This window comes from Danio rerio, chromosome 6 (genome assembly GCF_052040795.2).
Source record: "Danio rerio strain M-AB ecotype USA chromosome 6, GRCz13ab, whole genome shotgun sequence".
In the NCBI taxonomy this organism is placed as follows: domain Eukaryota; kingdom Metazoa; phylum Chordata; class Actinopteri; order Cypriniformes; family Danionidae; genus Danio; species Danio rerio.
The window spans coordinates 51,896,880-51,917,086 of record NC_141026.1 but is presented as its reverse complement, the minus strand read 5'-3'; the positions used below and the strand labels follow the sequence as shown (position 1 = coordinate 51,917,086).

Here is a 20,207-nt window from a genome sequence, read left to right as displayed (position 1 = left end):
GAAACATAACTAATGACTGCGAAAAAAAAAATAAGTGTTGATAATTAGGTTTTTCACTAAACCACTTCTTAAAAAACAATTGTACTCCAATAGCAATAAAATAAAAGCAATAAGTAGTTGGGTAAGACTTTTACTGAAGAGTGTGACAAAACAGTTCAGTGATTGAGGCTGTTGATATGGTTTGACAGCAATCATTTATGGGTATTTTGCTTTAATGTTCAAGGAAATGGTGTACTTCTGCTTTAAATACACAATAACAAACCCCAAAACTATGACCAGAGATCAGTCCATTAAAACATCCTAAAGTGCTAGATGTCCTACTGGTATATAAAAAAAAGAAACGGGCACTGCTTTTCCCTTTGTTCATGAATTGGTGTTAAAAAAAAAATTACAAATACAAATCTGTACAATTTCAAAGAAAACATTCCTGAGGTGTCGATTAAAAAATAAAGCAAAACCTCCACAACTGATCTCAGGCAGATTCAGAAAATCACTCCTAACCTTTGATATAAATTTGGTAAGTGCAGGTTCATCTTAAGACAGCGTTTACTCTGTGAACGGCACATCACAGACGTCTACAGGTAGTTCTTGGGAAGGATTGGATCTCCGTACATGCAGTCCTCTTCGATGGCGAGGTTGTATTGGCTTCCACTGCCGCCCTTGTATGCGCTGGTGACTATTCTGAGCCAGCCTTTCTCCCCCTGGACAACCAAAGAGCAGAACATGCAGTAAAAATACTGTATGCACATATTCTCCTACTGCGCAAAAAGGGGATTATTTTTATTTATTTATTTGTATTTCTTGGCCCCAATCACCTTCCATATAAACACCTATAGTTAGTAGGGGTGGGTGGATCGATCCTCAAGTATCGATAATTTCGATTCTGGCAATGTCAAAAGGATCAATCCTTAAATAGAAATAAAAACATAGAAAAGATTGATTCTTCTTAGTAAGTGATCACTGATTCTAGAATATCTTAATAATAGTAATAATGATAGGTCATTATAGTATAGTATATATATATATATATATATATATATATATATATATATATATATATATATATATATATATATATATTTATATATTTACTGGAACAGGAACTATAATATTCTTCCGCTGCATCTCCGATAATGGGTCAGTGTTTGCTCTCAGTATGCAGCACACACACCCAGCACAGGTTTTAAAACAAGCGCAGGGCTATGGTCATCATGACAATGAAAAAGCAGCATAATCTGTTGTTATTTTACTCCAGTTTGTGCAATGTGTTATTTTTTGTTATATATGGTGTTATATAGCCAATTTTTATTTAATAATGTTCTGTAATTGTAGTAAATGTAAAAAGTAAATATGCTGTTGTATTATGCAATAATAATACTGAAGGTGATTTAAAAAAAACATAAAAATATTTAATTAAAGTATCGGTATCAATATCAACAATACTTGTTGGAAATACTTGATATCGGAAAGAAATTAATTGGTATCACGCATCCTTAAGGCAGAGCAATAAAATCCCTCCCTCCAGGATTTCGCTGCTCATTCTTATGATATTTACAACCTAAAATGACAGATTTCACTAATTGTGGGGGGTTTTCAGACACTAAATTGTAGTTTTAATGTATTTTTTTACATCAAGAAACATGGGGCTATATAAAGGAAACACTTAGACCTGTTTACACTGCCAGTTAAATGTGACCCAATTCAAATTTTTTGCTCATATACAAGAGATCAGATCTGTTCTACGACCTTGTAAACACTGAACAAAAAAACATGCATTCGGATATTCAGAGATCGGTTTCAGGCCACATTCATATACGGAAATAAATCAGATATGTGACAATGCGACTATCATGTAAACAGGCAAATCGGATTCCGTTTTGTTCTGTACATAAAACTCAACATTCAGATTTCTTGACTAACTGCATCTCTGTCTAATGTTTATCGTCTTTTTTTCCATATTTATTTTGTGTTGTCACTTGTCACTTTATGTACACTGGAAGCTTCTGTAGCCAAAACAAATTCCTAGTGTGTGTGTGTGAAGCACACTTGGCAATAAAACTGATTCTGGTTTTGTACGTCATTGTGGCCTTTTTTCTTAGTTTAATGACGAGCGTGTGTGGAGGCGCCAACGCGGTAAACAACAACAACGACAGAAAACATGGAGGAGGAAAGTGGTCAGTCACCACAAGCTCCTACCAGACCTGAGATCTTTCTCATACCCACAAAATCCTTTGAATGGTGGAGGACACCATACATAAAACATAGAAGCAAGCTGCGATGACGCCCCTTTCCCCCCTCCCCAGCCTCAAAATCAAGTTGCGTAATTTTTTTTTTTGCGTGAAATCATAAGCTCGTGCTCCTCTCGAAAATAGTTTATAAATAAACTTCACAAAGTGAAAACGTTGTTATACACAAAATAGCAACTGCAGCAAATTGTTATTTTCTCCAGTCTGAGCATATTTTTGTGTGTATTTTTAACTTCAGTTAAAAATATGTAAAATTGCTGGATTGATTTTGCGAACGGCCGAATACTAAAACATAGGAGGGACTACAACATTTGTTTGTTTGTGAGAGCACAACTCTTCAGATTTCACATACCCATGGCTCTCCCCAGGAATTACGGACGACCCAGAACTCCACTCCATTCTCATCTACACCCCATCCGGCTACAGAGACGATGTGGTTTATATAGGGCTCCTGCACGTACTCGGAGTACAAACCACCAGTGTAGGCATCAAGCTTATCTGTTGCCATGATCCCACAACTACAAAGAAAAAAAATGAATCAGTGTCATACTATAACAGTGGACCACAAAACCAGTCATGAGGGTACATTTTTGGAAATTGAGCTTTATACATTTTCTGAAAGGTAAATAAATAAATAAGATTTCCAACGACGTATGGTTTGTTACAATAGAACAACATCTGGCTGAGATACAACTTTGCACCCTTTTCACATGTCCGGGTATCACAGTAGAGAAGTTGTCATAGTTGGTTAAACTTAGAGCGCAGTAAATGGAAGTACATTTTTTTTTTTTTAACAATCCTATTTGATCAAATAATAAAAGAAAAATTAAACAGTAGGGTTATCAAAATTTTCAGAAAAACGAAAAAAGAAATTATGTGAAACTAATAACGGCAACCAGAAATGAGAACAATGTCAAATATTGTCCTGCCCATAGATGCCGCATTAAAAACACCTCATAATATAATATAGTAATATAAATTAATTATCCAAAAAGTTGGCAAATTAAGTTGTTAATAATGCACATTACTAAAAATAAAACAAAAAAAATTAAATGGAAACATTTATCATAGGAAAATTACAAGATTTCTAGATGGGTCATTGCTTTATTATCCTTATGATTGAACTGGCAAATGACATGATTTAGAGCAGGGGTCACCAATCTCGGTCCTGGAGGGCCAGTGTCCCTGCAGGATTTAGCTCCAACTTGCCTCAACACACCTGCCTGGGTGTTTCAAGTATACCTTGTAAGACCTTGATTAGCTTGTTCAGGTGTGTTTGATTAGGGTTGGAGCTAAAATCTGCATAACACCGGCCCTCCAGGAACAAGTTTGGTGACCACTGATTTAGAGGGTCTAAATATAATATATAACATAAATATAAAGATATTATGCTAACCGGTTAGCCTTTAGGCTAATCAACTACTGCACCTTTAAGTAGGTTATGCTAACAATATTGACTTAGAAATTATTTTTTACAGTGCACATTTACAGTGTATAAAAGTATAAGATCTAACCTACTCAGTGTACTGTTAGTATATACCTGATGGGTCCTCCTGAATAAATCTCAGCTTTCATCTTGTCCAGTCCACTGGCTGAACCATAGTCTCCAACCTTCCAGAGAGTGAAGTTCTTCACTATGTTACACACGCCAAAGGTTGTGCAGGTGCCACACTGATTGAATGGTTTGCAGTCTGAAAGAAAGAAAGAAAGAATGAAAGAAAGAAAAACCCAAATGAATACAACAAAGTACAACACAACCAGACACTTCACCGCACCACTTTCTCACCCTGGTCCTTGGCCTGATAGTTGTTGCAGGTTTCATCAGGAATGCCTTTATTGTGAGCATATTCCCACACACCAGAATGATCTCCACCACTGCAGGAACCTGCGTCTCCACAGTCAATCACGTTCTGGACAGAGAGATATGCTGACGGCCATGCTGCTTTACGCTTGATGTTGATACGATCTGAAAAAAAAGAAAAGTTGCAGAGGGTGACAAAAACAAAATTACATATGAATATACGCAGTATGTTTACATGAAATCAGTCAAAAAGGAGAGAGGTTTTATTTGTGTAATCATTTAGTTTTTCTATCTGTACTTTTTTCTGCAAGTCGATCACAAAAAATAAATGAATGGTATACTCATAAATGGTACACAATCCATTTGTATGAATTTAAACAACATTATAAATGGTAATAATTTAATGTTAATATTAATAATCAATCAATCAATCAATCAAGCCTTTAATAATGGGTAATAACTTATTACACAACAAATGTGTACTAAAAATTTGAACATTTCATTTGTTAAAAAAAAAAAAGTTTCCATATTTCCATTTACGCAAAGTGAACCACATTTGGTTTTTAGCTACTGAAAATTGGTGAAGTTCAACTATTTGGATCTGAAGCTGCATTGACAGGCACATCTACTACACTGAACCATTCCAAAACAAAAAGGTTGAACAACTACAATCTAAGATCACAATCAGATATATTTAATGCTTCTTGAGTTACAGGTATGTAAACTACGCTATTGTTAAAAAAAATAGGACAAACATTTCTAGTTTTAACTTATTTTGTTGTTCAGATACTTCTTTTTTCTTTTTTTGTTGCAAAAATTTAACAATTTATCAAGAACCCACAAAAAGTTTCCAAAATCTCTGGAACTGAAATACACAGGGCCTTAAATAAAATAAATGTTTTTCATGCATTTTGGAAAGATGCACACAAATGACAATATAGTAAAAATAAAATCACTTTTCAGATTGACGGTCAAAAGTGGCTAAAATGCTGCATCATGTATGACAGACAGGTAGTTGGTGATGTCACTTTGTGAAGAAATGTCCACCGCTGATGTTTTGTTTGCCAAGCACTCACACATACCTTCAGCATTTTAAATTGTGTTTTTCCTATGCATGATTTTATTTTCAACTTTAAACTGCGTCAAATTTGTGCATTTCAGGCCCTGAAAATGCCAATGTCATGTAAATGAATAGCAAAAACACAACTTAACATTATTGTTTTTCACCATTTGTGGAAAGAGTCTGCAAAAAGGAAGTGGCATGTTCACAAATATGCTGAGATGGTTGATCTCAACATGCAGAAACTGGCAGATCAGGAAAACACCTTCAAGTCATAACTGCAGATCACATGATGGTCAGGTGATAAACAAAGAAAAACAGCATACAAATCAAAACTGCATATGACAAATCCATTTACATGTTGAATGATTAACCAACCATATGATTTATCATCTCAGTGTGACCTCATTCTGTGCTTTGCTTCAGTGTGGTGAAGTAGTTTTGTTAGATATAATAGGACTGATGATGTTTTGTTGTTCCTCATTAAAATATGTTTCAGGCATAATGAGTCTTTAATCACTCGTCCTCATCTGAGACTCACATGATACTTTTATTCCCCCTCACAAAACAAAAAAGGAATATCTATTGGAAATATATAGGGGAAAAACCATCAAGGGAATTTTGCTAAAGATTTCCTTTTGTGATTTCCTCTCACATTTACATGACATTTTTTCAGTGTCATGAAAGTATATTTAATGAGTAATTACTTCATTAAAAGGGGGAAAATATAATATTTCAGAATAGAGCTACACCTTGGAAAACCTTTTTTGTTGAATCAAATGAATTTATAGTCATCTCAACTTAAGTCAAACCGACTAAACATATTTTGTTCAACATTGTATAGCTACAAAAACTAGTTTAAACCTGACTGACTTATTAAATTAAGATAAAGTAACATAAAAAACATGTCATTAAGACAAACTTTTTGCCATTTATTTTTTGCAGTGTATGATCTACACAACTGGGATGTTACCAAATGTTACCTTTAAATACAATAAGAATCAACTGTATACAAAGTGACCCACTTTTAGTGTTCTACTATTGAAAATTGGTCTGATTCAACAATTTGGACATGAAGCCACATTGACTACGTTTACATGGACATCAGTAATCAAACGATTTGCCTTCATGTGAATAAGACAATAATATGATTAAAGAGTTTACATGAGTTGATTTTTAAATATTCCTTTCATGATCTCGTTTTACATGTTATGACACATAATTCAATTAACGTCATTGCGTCATTACGCTATCCACATTTCCTCCAGAGTTTCATGTAATTTCAGGTGTTTCAGTTTAAATTTGTCAACTTTAACTGGAGTTTGGCAATTTCACTTTCATTCAGGAACATTTCATGCATGCCTCCAGTGACAAACGAGATATTGGATGCGAGTATGAACTGCTGGAAGAGTGCAGTTTTAATGGAGTTTGATACTGCGCACCGTAAAAAAAACTCTGCATTTAGTGATACAGGTGTCTGTGGTCCTTCACTGACTCGGTAGGTGCAGAGAATAGTGTCAATCAGCCGTGTGTGTATAGACTATCCTGTCACAAAATGCAGCGAAAATCCTACCTGGCAGTAATAGTTTGATTGTGGTGTTTACATGTCTTTACTGCACATCAATAATGCCACTAATACTGGCATACTTCACATGTCTTAATCAGATTTCTGTTTAGTTCGATTATGACCTTAATTGGATAAAATTGATAAAAAAAATAAAATAAAATAAACAATAATATTGCTGTTTACATGGTAAACTCTTAATCAGAGTATTGTCTTAATCGCATTCAGATTATTGGTGTCCATGTAAACGTACTCATTGAGACTAGAAATAAAGAAGAAACTATTTTGTTAAGAAATAACAGACTTTGGAAATAAATGGCATCACCATTGCTATTTTTTTAGTGAGACTGTTGGGTTTGTTTCTGTTACTGATTTACTTATTTCCATGTCTGTAACCAAGTATTTTTTACCTTATTTTTTAAAGGCCCTATTTGTTTCTGTTCCAGAGATATTTGGATTCCAGTTTGGCTCGATGAGTGAATTGTTGAAAGTGTTTTTTGCATACAGGACAAACAAATCTTCAAGAGTTCACACTTAGCTGATGCTTGATTAAGTAAAAGCATATTTGGCATGCTGTCCTGGGAGAGAGCCCTGAGCTCAGAGGATCTACAAGCCTGGGGCTCCCTTCGGTTTAGTCAGGAGAGAGAAAGGGGAGTCTGATCTCCCCTGTTGTTGAAGGAGAAAGAGTGTGTAACCCACCAGTCCTACTGCACCCAACCCAGTCTGAGCTGGGATCGAAACAGCGATTCTGTTTATTGCAGTTGGTTGCTCTAACAAGGAGGCTAAAGACCATGGTCTCTAGCGTCTGTCAGTAGAGCACCTTTTGAGGTCAGAGGAGTGAGGTTTTACCTGCATAGCACTTCGCTAGCTGGCCTCTGTTGCAAGTGGAAGAAGTCGGGGTGAATAGGGGAGTTTTAACAAAAAACGAGGATGACTAAGGTAAAAAAACGTAGACTATTTATGTGCATATGAGGTGCATCTGATTGGTTAGTGATTGATGATGCAAGACATGATCCTCTTGAAATTGGTTTAAAACTTCACACAGAGGGGTTTGCTTTAAATGCTATGGTTTTTATGGAAAGAAACATTATTTTCTAGTTTTAGCATTATACGTTTCTCAGGCAAAAAATACATGCTGTATGCAAATTGCCCCCCATTTGTTTTTATACCATTGAAAATTCAACAATTTACTCAGAGCTAAGCTGAGATACAAATATCTCTGAAACAGAAACGTATAGGACCTTATATATTTTATTGTATATATAAAATAAGGTAAAACATACTTCTCAGGCTACAGGCATGCAAATAAGTGAATCAGTGCAAACTTATTTCATTAACAGAAGCAGATCTAATCTCTGTAAAAAATATCAATAGTGATGTCATCTTCCTACAGTCATTTTTAGCTCCGAAACTTGAAATCTGGTTTCATTTAACAGAAGCTTAGTGAAATTTAGTTTAATTTAAGCCAAAATGTCACCCAAGCCTTTCCCCTCACCTGCTAATGCACTAGTGCTCCCATGCGCCCAGCAGGAGCCGCAGTACTGAGGTATATGTTGGTTGCGTGTAGTGCTGACGTAGTTGACGCCTTTGATGTTTCTCCAGTCCCACTCTTTGGGCAGTTCTTTCAAATTCATAGACTCATAAGGACGTGGTCCAGTCCTGTAAAACGCATAAAGTTGAACAATCACTGTGTTGCAATAAAACCATCTTGTCAAAACTGTCTTGCATTCACAACAAGCAGCAAGAGGCCATGAAGGAAACCAGCACAAAACCTCATGCACAGGCCACCTGCTCTTCTGTTAGCATCCAAAAAAAATGGGAAATGAACCTTGAGGGCATGACATTTATATACAAATGAAGCAGGTGTCAAACGGTCACAGGATGGCTACCTTTTCACCACTCTGCTGTGTTTTTCTCTTAATAATTTCATGCGCTGAATTGCCATGATGTGAGTCGCCTGCTGTAAACTGGGCGACAATGGAGCCAGAAATGAAAAAATAAAATGAGACGACCAAAAAAATAAATAATGCATTACACTGGAAATCAATAATCTGTTTAAGGGAATTGCATTTGGGATACGGTACACTGTGGCCAAAACTGAACATTTTACCAAATAAGTTTAAAGCAGAAAAATTAAAATACATATTTATGAGTTAACAAATAGTACATAGGAGCCAGGATAAAATTGTTAACATTATCAATTGCCATAGCACAAACCTAACCTAACTACAAAGTACACACACACATACATACACTACATGACAAAAGTCTTGTCACCTCTCCAAGTTTTAGGAACAATAAATAATATCTTGACTTCTAGGTGATTTTTTGTTATCAGAAGTGGCTTATATGAAAGACAAAGGCCTCTAGATTACATGTATTTTACAGAAAGCGTTGTTGCAGGACTTCTTTGGATTTATTTTCAATGCCTCCTCAATCTTACTCCAGACATGCTTAATAATGTTCAGCTCTAGAGACTGGGCTGGCCAATCCTTGAGCACCTTGACCTTCTTTGCTTTCTGGAACTTTGATTTGAAGGCTGAAGTATGATAATTTGCCCTCTCCTGTGGTTTGTAATGTAACGGGCAGATGATTCATCAGAAAAATCTACCTTCTGCACCTTTTACAAATGATCAACGAGATGTCAAATTGTTATTTGTTGCTCTTGCAACTGAGATCGGCGACAAGACCTTTGGTAGATAGTGTACATTTATAAATATCCACAACAGGAAATACATAAGCATAGAGCTTACAGGAAATAATTTCATATTAGACAGTATTTTTCCTACAGTACTGACAAACCTAAAATAGAAACATTACCAATATTTAAAACATATATTACACCATTTAGAGCAATTTTCAAGTACATTAACTAACTAAACAGAGTGATAAAAACTGCAGATACATAGACAATAATCATAGGCTCAACAGTGTTTATTACTCGCCTGGCTTAACGTTAGAACAAAAACATAAGATACACGCAAAATGCTGTCTAAGTAGGGAGCTCGCTATATATTGAAACACCGCCCTAGAGTCGGATTTCTTGCACTTGTCAGATAGACTTCAAAACCGTGTAAATACGTTTTAAGAAGTTCAGATATAAAGTAATAAACGTGTCATACTTCACTCCCTGTAAGTTTCTCCTCGACTGGGGCTTGTAGCAGGGCTCGTTCTCGTTAAAATACCGTCCGGCGAAAACACCCGACAGAGTAAACAGATAAAAGAACAGCACGCGAGCCATGTTGAATCTCAGGCGGTCATATGATCATCACACGGGGCTGCACTGCGGGTTTATTCTGCCTGTCTGCCTGGAGGCGTGGAGGAAACATCGAAACTAACTTTCTTATTGGGCGAAGATCTGTTAAGAAGAAAAAAAAAAGCGCTTGCTAATGTCAGGCGTATTCCTGCCTTAACTGACGGTAAATTTGACGGTGCACGGGAAGTCGAACCCGCAGGTAAAGCCCATTGAGATCTTCTGTTTCGGAAAAAGAGAACAGAGCAAGGGGTGTTTATCATAAAAGGTCAGTGTGTAATAAAATTAACCGTTTTTTTTTTTGCTGGGCAACACCCACTTATACAGGCCTACAGTAGTAAACATTTTATGTAGATCCAAATCTTTTATCAAAGTTGTCCTAAAACTACTCAACAAGACCTATTTCTTGTCTTAGGACAATTTTGCTAAACTTTCTTCATCCACTTCAAATGTTGACTACTGTATAGAATGTAACGCCATCGTATAGAGCTGTGGCAATATCCACAAAAAAACAAAACAAAATAAAACTATGTATTCAATTCAACCTAAACACAGGGTTAAAAGATGACAAGTGGTCTCATGTTAAGGTTTATTTTAATTATATTTCTGCTTAGCTTTATTTTATCATCAATCTAATGGAATTTCAATACTTTAAAAACTAACCAAATAAATAAAAATAATACATTTTTTATTATTTCCTAAGGCAACATTTTTCAATTTTGCTTACTTTTTAAAAAACTTTTAATTATTATCAGTTTATTTCAGCTTAATTTCAATTAACCAACATGGATTTTAATAGATTAGGCGGTCCACAAAGATAACCTAACTTTACACACACATTTATGTACACTAACCGGCAATTTTATTAGGTTCACCTGTTTTTTTCTAAAGTATTTGCAATATTTTCAGATATTTTGTAAACTTTTCCAATTGACACACAAGAGTTAATGCATCCTTGCCAAAAAAAAAAGTAAATTTAAAAAAATACTTACCGGCCACTTTATTAGGTTTATTAGGTGTCCGTTACCCCAAATTTCTAATCAGCCAATCATATGGCAGCAACTCAATACATTTAGGCATGTTAACCTGATCAAGAATATCTGCTGCAGTTCAAACTGAGCATCAGAATGAGGAAGAAAGCTGATTTGAGTGACTTTGAATGTGACATGGTTGTTGGTGCATCTCTCCATCTCTAGGGTTTACAGAGAATGTTCTGAAAAAGAAAACATATCCAGTAAGCGGCAGTTCTGTGGGCGCAAATGCATTGTTGATGTCAGAGGAGAATGGCCAAACTGGTTCGAGCTGATTAAAAGACAACGTTAACTCAAATAACTTCGCATCATGGATGTGCAGCCGACAAATCTGCTGCAACTGCGTGATTCTATCATGTCAATATTGACTAAAATCTCTGATGAATATTACCAGTATCTTGTTGAATCTATGCCACAAAGGATTAATGCAGTCCTGAAGGCAAAAGCAGGTCCAAAACAGTACTAGTAAGGTGTACCTAATAAAGTAGCCGGTGAGTATATATCCACAACAGAAAATACATTAGCATAGGGCCTACGGGTAATGACCTTCTATAACACAGTGTTTTTTCTACTGTATACTTAGATTTTTTTTATTGTACTTTAACCCTTTTAGAGCAGTTTTCCTGTGTTACATTATTAAACTGAGTTTTAAAAATTGGAGATACCGAGAATAAAAACTAAACATGTTTAAACAAGGTGAAGCAGTGGCACAGTAGGTAGTGCTGTCACCTTACAGCAAGAAGGTCGCTGAGTCGCTGGTTCGAGCCTTGGCTCAGTTGGCGTTTCTGTGTGAAGTTTGCATGTTCTCCCTGCATTCGCTTGGGTTTCCTCCGGGTGCTCCGGTTTCCTCCACAGTCCAAAGACATGCGGTACAGGTGAATTGGGTAAGCTAAATTGTCCGTAGTGTATGAGTGTGTGTGTGGATGTTTCCCTGAAATGGGTTGCAGCTGGAAAGGCATCCGCTGCGTAAAGACTTGCTGGATAAGTTGGTGGTTCATTCCGCTGTGGCGACCCTGGATAAATAAAGTGACTAAGCCGACAAGAAAATGAATGAATGAATGAATGAATGTTTAAACATTGATTGAAATTAAGCTGAAATAAAATGTTAATAATTAAAAGTAAAAAAGAAATAAAATTGAAACGTTGCCTTATTAAACTAACTTAAAATTAACTAAATTAGTTTGTTTAATAAGGCAATATTTCTATTTTTTGTTTCTTTTTTTTACTTTTAATTATTAACATTTTATTTCAATCAACCAATATGAATTTTAATAAATTGGGTGGCCCACAAACAATAAAATACAGAATAAAGGTCATACATTAATTCATACAGGTCATAAATATGATATAATCCATGTTTGCTATTCATCTGATGGTCAAAGTCCATGTTAAATTTATACACTGTCTGCGACATCTGAGTGCAGGTAAGTATATTCTCAGCTATTTTGAAGTACTTCTAGAACTTTGTCATTATTTGTAAATATTCATAAAGGGCAATAGTAGCACTATAGTAGTATAGTGATAGTATTTTATTATAGTAGCATATGCTATTTTTATTTTATTCCATCCGATTCCACAGCATTTCCTGATACTGCCACAGTGAGCGTGAGCAGTAAGTATGATATTGTACACGTTTAGATAATACACAAGTTGATTATAATGTTATTGCTTGTGAAATATCATTTTCTAATGCGAAGCTTTCAGTTGTTATCACTGCACTTGCAGCCGTATCTGCATGCACTGATAATGCGCCTAAATGTAAAAACAGACTAATGTAGGAAAGAAACGCAAATAAAAAATGTACTTTGCAGTAGTTTTGCTTGAGATGCACGTTCATGCTATCATCTGTTTCAGTTTAACCTCCAAAAGCAACTAGTTAGCAGCTGTTATCCACGTGAGCGGATGGGATGGCAGATCAAAGTCCAGCCAAAAAAGTAAAATGTCAAGTCAAGGGTTTCCTTTCTGAAGTGAGCCCTATAAAAAACACAAAGGCTCCATATTTTGATGCCGTTCTTCAACATGAAGGTGAATGCAGCAAAATTGTGTCCTTTAGACCAGAGGATCACATGCACTTCCACAATGCTGAAAGCACGCGGTAAGTCTTTTCTCACTGTTGTTTATAGAACTGCACATACATGACGAAAACTGGTGATTTAAAGTAAATATTATAGTCTTTTTGAACAAAATACTATAGTAAAGTGTTTCATACTGTTTACACTTCCTGACAAAAGTCTTGTCGTCAATCTTAAGAGCAACAAATAATAACTTGGCTTCTAGTTGATCATTTGGAAAAGTGGCAGGTCGATTTTTCTGATGGATCATCTGTTGAACTGCATCCCAATCATCACAAATACTGCAGAAGACCTTCTGGAGCCTTCATGTACCCAAGATTCTCACATAAATCAGTCATGTTTGGTGAAGGAAAAATCATGGTTTGGGGTACATTCACTATGGGAGCGTGTGAGAGATCTGCAGAGTGGATGGCAACATCAACAGCCTGAGGTATGAGGATATTTATGCTGCCCATTACATTACAAACCACAGGAGAGGGCAAATTCTTCAGCAGAATACCACTCCTGCTCATACTTCAGCCTCCACATCAAAGTTCCTGAAAGCAAAGGTCAAGGTGCTCCAGGATTGGCCAGCATTGGCCAGCCCAGTCACAGACATGAACATTTTTTAGCATGTCTAAGGTGAAGGAGGTATTGAAGATGTATCCAAAGAATCTTGATGAACTCTGGGAGTCCTGCAAGAACGCTTTCTTGGCCATTCCAGATGACTTTATGAGATGTATGGATGCAGTCCTCCAAGCTCACGGGAGTCATACACAATTTTAATTGCTTTTCCACCACACTATGACTTTATATATTCTATACTGTACATTATTTCTGTTAAGTGACAAGACTTTTGTCTAAGCAAAGTCAGACTTTACTGTCCTAAAGAAATAATAAAAAAATCAAGGCATGATTATATTTTGTTTAGGTTAAATAAACATACCCTTGAGGCCTTTTCCTTTCATATAAGCCACTTCTGATACCAAATGATCAACTAGAAGTCAAGTTATTATTTGTTGTTCCTAAAACATGGATATGCGACAAGACTTTTGTCAGGTAGTGTATAAATAGTATTTATAGGTCTTTGTTTATGAATGCAACTGCATATTAAAGTATGGATAACTATAATAAACACTGTAGTACACTTAAACTGTGGTGTATTGTAGTGTAATATATACCCTTTAGTCGTAGAAAGCTACAGTATTTGGTCATTTGTTTATATTACTATAGTTGTTGTATTACCATACAGAATCATTGCAACAGATTAATTCACCTGTTTTACTATAGTATGGTAAAATTCACTATAATACTTACTATTAATTACTGTAGTATTTGTCATATAACAGTCAGTTACACAGCCAAATTATTCAACCCCATACTGAACACATTTGTAAATGACATTGAATGTTTTGTGACACTCACAGGAGTCTGGTGACACTTGAGGATGTCGTATTACAGCCGTCCACCGAGTCCAGCAGAAAAATGAACGTGTTTTACACACACCGCTCCAAAATGTCCTGCGTTCGCGACCTGAGAGAAGCATTCAAACACATCCCGTCTGCTGGACCACGAGATATACAGGTGTCTGAACTTCTAAAACGGGATACAAAACCAAATAAGGTTGGTAGTCAATAAGTTTTCATTATTACGATCACAAAGTGCTCACTTGTAGCCCATTTGAAGGTGTATTTGGGGTAAGCATGAAATGAAATTGTACTTGTCAAGAAACATCTATGAGGCCATGCAAAATATTAGATTTATTTGTACTTGTTAAAGGGTGTCAGTGTTGTGGTTTTCTTGCACAATAGGCTCTTTTGAAAGTGCACTTGTGGGAAAAAAATGTTGCAAAAATGCAACATTTTTGGCTCCTTTCATAGCATGACATGGCCACCACAATTGTTGTTTCTCATGAATATAAAATTAAAACTGATTTGTTTCTTAATAATTGATGCCAGAAAACATACTGGTAACCCTGCAAATGAGCGAGTAACATATTTTGATCTCACGTCACATATTAAATGAGTGGGACATGAGAGAAAAGTACTAAGAAGTGTTGTTTGGTGTGTTTAAAGTCAGTCAGTATATTTTAACATGTATACTGTATCTAAACGTATATGCATCACATAATATTAGAGATCAACTGGTCAACCTTTCCTTTTGTGGGAATCCAGACTCATTCATGGGAAAGATACTTGATAAAATACTTATCAATCCTTTGGGGCAGGTTTTGAGCTGCCATTGGACTGGATTTTTTTCTTGGACCTGGCACCCGTTTAGGAAGTAAACATTTTCCTAATTTGTAATCAAAGCTTCATTTGTGTTTAAATGTTTTTTCTTATAATGATGTTAGACACATTACATAAAATAATTGGTCATAAATTCCATTTTGAATCAATCAGTTCAAATGACTCAATGACTCATTCGTTAAGACAGGGTCTTGCTGCTACCTACTTGCAGTTTGTGTTCATCTTTCGTTTAAAAGCATAATTCGTCCCTCCCTCATTTCATACTTTCATCCGAACAGATATATATATATATATATATATATATATATATATATCTCTTTTTTTTTTTTAAGATGTAAACTGTATCTATAGAAGATCTGGTAAACCTTTCTCTTTGTGGAAATCTGTGGAAAGATATGGACGTAGTATCTGTTTCGTCACTCATAGGTTTCTGAATAACGCAAAAGGAGCTACACATAGGTGTGGCCAACCGTCGCCATTTTGTTCATGCATCATCGCACCGACTGTGGGATAACAAACAAGGGCAAAGAGGCGGAGAGTGAGCGAAGCTACAGATGCATGCTAGCATTTTGTCTAGACGGGCTTTTCTTTGGGATAAATGCTTTATACTTTATAACCGGCGACTCTTTTGTGTTCTGACCACATGTGCTTGGTTGTACACTGTATTAATAAAGGGTTCAGACTTTTAAAACACTGCTGTAATACATTAAGCCACTAAACATTGTTCTGATGATTTTTGTCTACAGGAAGAAAACGCGAATCACTTCCAAACACTTCAGATATAGTCTGTGTTAGTAAATGCAAAGGTATTGATAAAATCCAGGCATAAATCTGTATGACAACACTTCAGATGACTGTTCTAGAGTCTACAGCAAATCATTCTGTCAGATTCTGGAGTGCATTACAGCTCTAAAGAAAAATATAAATTATCCTAAATAAAAACAAATAGATTTATAGAGATGGTATATAAGTATATAATTTCACTCACCTGGGAAACGGAGGCAGCCTGAATGGTTTGTGAGCACAATAATGTGCACACATCAGCCCATATCATCTGATAATAGGGTATATGCCGAGCTAATGTGTTTCCCATACTGATAACCTTCCAGTGACCTGTTATTGTGAATTATTTTTTCCAATTTTTTACGCTTCCTTTTACAGCATCAATGTTATAATATAATTCAAATACAATCAGTTAAACGGGTTTTGGCATTCGTTTAGTTGCTCAAGCATAAAACCAGACAAAAAGCTGTTTTCTCGCACGCGCACGTCAGAATCCGTAGGCTAAAGCAGAAGCTCCATTGAATTCTCACCTTATTCTTGACAGATGAGCGGGCGCAGCCATTTGAATCTTCTTGGCTCGAGACTTCCGGTCACATTCACTTCCATTCATTTTTAGACATAAAAAACTGCTGGTTTCGCTGTTTGATGTTGCAAACTGATATTTTCTTATTATATTATTCTACTTGTTCTGGATTGTCATGCAAACATTTGTTTGTAGAGCAAGCAGTTTGACGGTTTTCTGCCGTTTATTATTTCTAGTCATTTCTCTCATAGGCAACTGAATCGGAAGTTCTAATCCCAATCGAGAAAAACAGGCACACTTCCGCATTTTAGAATAAGGTTAATACTGCTCATATGCTCATATAATAAAGACATGGCAGGGAAAATGTGATTTAATGCAGTGCTTCTTGTACAATCTGAGACCCACTTTATATCGGATATCACTCAGCCAGTGGATATATCTGATTTTTAAAGAAAGCTGACCTTAAACGCGCCGATTTTGCATTGGCATACGATTCAAAACGATTAACCCAGGCTACTAGCAAATTAAAAGTCCTTGCTTCGGCACATACCCTATTGCAGGAAATAATTCCAAAAGGCAATTGACTGTGTAAAGCCACATAAAACACAACAAAACTATAATGTATATGCAGAGTTCAGCGGCTAATCAGCCAGAATCAGCTGAGGTGAAGTGATGATGACCAGTGAGCTGTCACTCAAGTGGCCACGCCCTTAATTATGCAGACTTAATGTAACTTAATATAAACGAAACGGATGAGTTCTAAAAATTTCAGCCCCCTCACAGTTGTCATGAAGGGTAATATTAGCTGTAGTCAAAATCATCTGGATTTCCTGGAGCCAGCCCCCAAAGGCAAGTCGATGAATTGCAGTTTTAGGTACTTCCGTATTAGCTTCCCGAGGGAGAGCGGGAGGTTGCTGCTTGGTTCTGATTAGAATTATCGTTTGCTGCATGTTTGATCTTTTTTAATTATACTTTATTTCTCAATTACAAATTTTAAACAGATTCGTTAACAAAATCTAAAATAGTATTTTTTTTTAAATAGAATTTTATATTTTTATTAAAATGTCAGGCAAAAAAAACATGCATCTTTTATTTTCTGCGTATTGCACAGGTCAATATTAATGTGAAGATCATCCAGGAGGTGTGCAAAGGGAACAAAGTTGTCTGGGATGGAAGCTACCTTCCTAAAACTGAGTATATAGTAGCGGACACTACAGGATCCATCAGTCTGACGGTCTGGCGAGAACACAACATTACTGTCGGAGACTGGTACACCATCACTAATGTCTCTGCGAAAGAATTCAGAGGCAAAGCAACTCTATCGACCACCAGAAACACACAGATCCTCAACATACCATCTCGAGGGACAGCGGCTGCTGCTGAAGTGCCGACGCAGACTATAAAATGTGACATCATTGGTGCAAACATTAAAAGTCTTATCATTTGTCCACATTTACATGAACTCAAGAGTGTGACATCATTAGAATCCACTGTGTATTGTTTTTCATGCAACACGTATTACAAAACCACTGCCATTGTCACAAAGTTTAGTGGTCATCTGAATCTTAAAGCAGAATCGGGGAAGGTTGTGAGGGCCAGGATTGAAGATGAGCTGATCAGATCAGTGGTCAGAGTGGAGGACGCTGCGTCTCCACAGGACATCATTCAGAGATTAATTGAGCTGCCGCCCATGCAGATTACCATCCGTGAAAACAACATTGTGAAGATTGAAGATGTTCCTAAAAACACTGAAATCAAGGCTGAAGCAGAGCTGCCTGTTAAAATGGAGCCTGTGGAAGAATCTGACGACTTCTGTTCACCACCAGACCATGGGGTTTTATTCAGTTCACAATCCAGAAAAAGACCATTTACTGACTGAATCTGATGATCGAAGATCACTTAAACTTAAAAAACTCAACTCAACTTAAAAAGCATTTCAGTTACTGAACAATACAAGATGCATAAACGTATCAATTATATGCAGCATTTTTTAAATGAAAATTAACCAAAGTTTTATATATAAATCTTTAAATATGATAAAACCATAGCAGGCTAAGTAATCACACACAAAATATCGTTTGGCTACACTAGCCATAGTTTAACCATGATATTAGCTGTGGTTTTACAATTAGCAGTCAATGCACCCATCCAAAAAGTGAATGCAATTTTTATATAATAAACCTGTGGATATTTTTCATAAGGGTTGGCAAAGCATATGCTAACTTGAGTAGCCTAATGCTTTTCTAAATTAGTTACCACACATTACATTAAAGCACAAGGCCCACTATACTTTTATTGTTAGTGTACACAAAGGAAACATTCCTGAATTAACATCTTCTAGAAGAGTGACCTGGTGCTTTGCTTTCAATGTGAACTTATGATGGATATAAACTACAAATATGTCAGTTTTGGATAAAAGTTAATGACATACGTCTGATGATATTTGTCTTAACGTTAATTTAATAACTTTGATGTGTGTTTCTTATGATAAAAAGATTCCTGTTAAAAAAAAAAGCCAAAGAAGAACTGTGCATTTTACATTTATACAAATACACGTATTTATTTGTTACTTTAATATGTTATAATGATAAAAAGTAAATATTTAACAATGTTGAGGAGTAGGCTACAGTCTTACCGTTTTAACCAGCGTTTCCAGGGCAGCCATTGCGAAAGTGGCCTTCGCTATTTCTTCGCTATTTCTTCTGCCATTCAGCGAATGGAGTTATTCGCTGAAAACAGAGACAGAATGGCCTTAAAAGTTCATCTGATTGAGCTCAAATTGTTTTTATGCGGTAAAAAAATGTTTTTTCTTTCCTGTTGACAGCAAAAGGGCGTCTCGAAAATCTATTTTATACAGTCTATGCTCAAAATTAATGGTGAATGACGACGCTAGCATTAACGTTACACCTGCTGATTACATTAAAAATAAATCAAACGTGTTATTTGTTAGCCGAACACACATTACATAAAATAGTTTTGATAATATATCGAATATTTTTTGTTGCTAAAGCTATAAACTACGAGTTCTCACAGCCCTGTGGGGAATTATTAATGTAAATGAGCAGTATGTCAGATTGTCCATTAAAATAAGCACAAAAAAACAACTTTAACAATGTTATTTGAAGACCTATGTATGTGGGCCTACTTACCGCATCTCAAATTCTCAAAAGAATATTAAAATCCAGAGAAATTTGCCTTTTAAACACATGACAGACCGTCGTCTCGCCATCACTAATCTATTACGTCACAAACTCTCGATTTCAGGTTTTGCTGTGAAATAACAGGATCGCTGACTCATACTGATTGCTTGTTGAATGTTCTGATATGTGCCAATGTTTTACCATAGTAGTTGTATATTGCTGATAAATTATCAATTTCAGATGACTTCCAGCAAATAAGACAAACATGAGTCTAAAACAAATTAAACAAACCCATTTTTAAGACGCAGCTGTTAATCAGTATTTGTGCATGTCAGTGTTGTGATTTTAAGGTTTACATTATGTTGTGGTTTATTTATAACTTATTGTGATGTATGTTTCTTCTCTTTGAATTAAAACCCTCTAAATGATCTCAGATCCTGTTGATTCCATGGTGACTCTGAACACAAATAACATCAAGAACAACACAAGGACAATCATTCATTCAA

At 35.9% G+C, this 20,207-nt stretch overlaps 2 protein-coding genes and 1 long non-coding RNA gene across 6 annotated transcripts in view; 1 reads left to right on the top strand and 2 right to left on the bottom strand.

The window, feature by feature from the left end:
• Positions 1-20,207, bottom strand: part of LOC147843665 (uncharacterized) — a 628,067-nt gene that overhangs the window by 252,390 nt on the left and 355,470 nt on the right. The gene's annotated exons all lie outside the window — the stretch shown is intronic.
• ctsz (cathepsin Z) lies at positions 115-9,934 on the bottom strand. Its single transcript, NM_001006043.1, is given in 6 exon segments — positions 115-701; positions 2,599-2,764; positions 3,787-3,937; positions 4,033-4,212; positions 8,167-8,330; positions 9,794-9,934. Coding segments are annotated over 6 exon segments (906 nt in total). The 5' UTR covers positions 9,913-9,934; the 3' UTR covers positions 115-575.
• si:dkey-249d8.1 lies at positions 9,916-20,127 on the top strand. 4 transcript variants are annotated; one of them, XM_087258078.1, is made up of 6 exons: positions 9,916-10,192; positions 11,121-11,446; positions 12,535-12,567; positions 12,810-13,050; positions 14,434-14,629; positions 17,673-20,127. In XM_087258078.1, the coding sequence occupies exons 4-6, from the start codon at positions 12,863-12,865 to the stop codon at positions 18,438-18,440; spliced, it is 1,152 nt and encodes a 383-aa protein (XP_087114204.1). In that variant the 5' UTR covers positions 9,916-10,192; positions 11,121-11,446; positions 12,535-12,567; positions 12,810-12,862; the 3' UTR covers positions 18,441-20,127. The 4 variants fall into 4 exon arrangements, with proteins under 4 accessions (XP_087114204.1, XP_087114203.1, XP_087114202.1 ...); XM_087258077.1 differs by lacking the exon at positions 12,535-12,567; XM_087258076.1 differs by lacking the exons at positions 11,121-11,446; positions 12,535-12,567.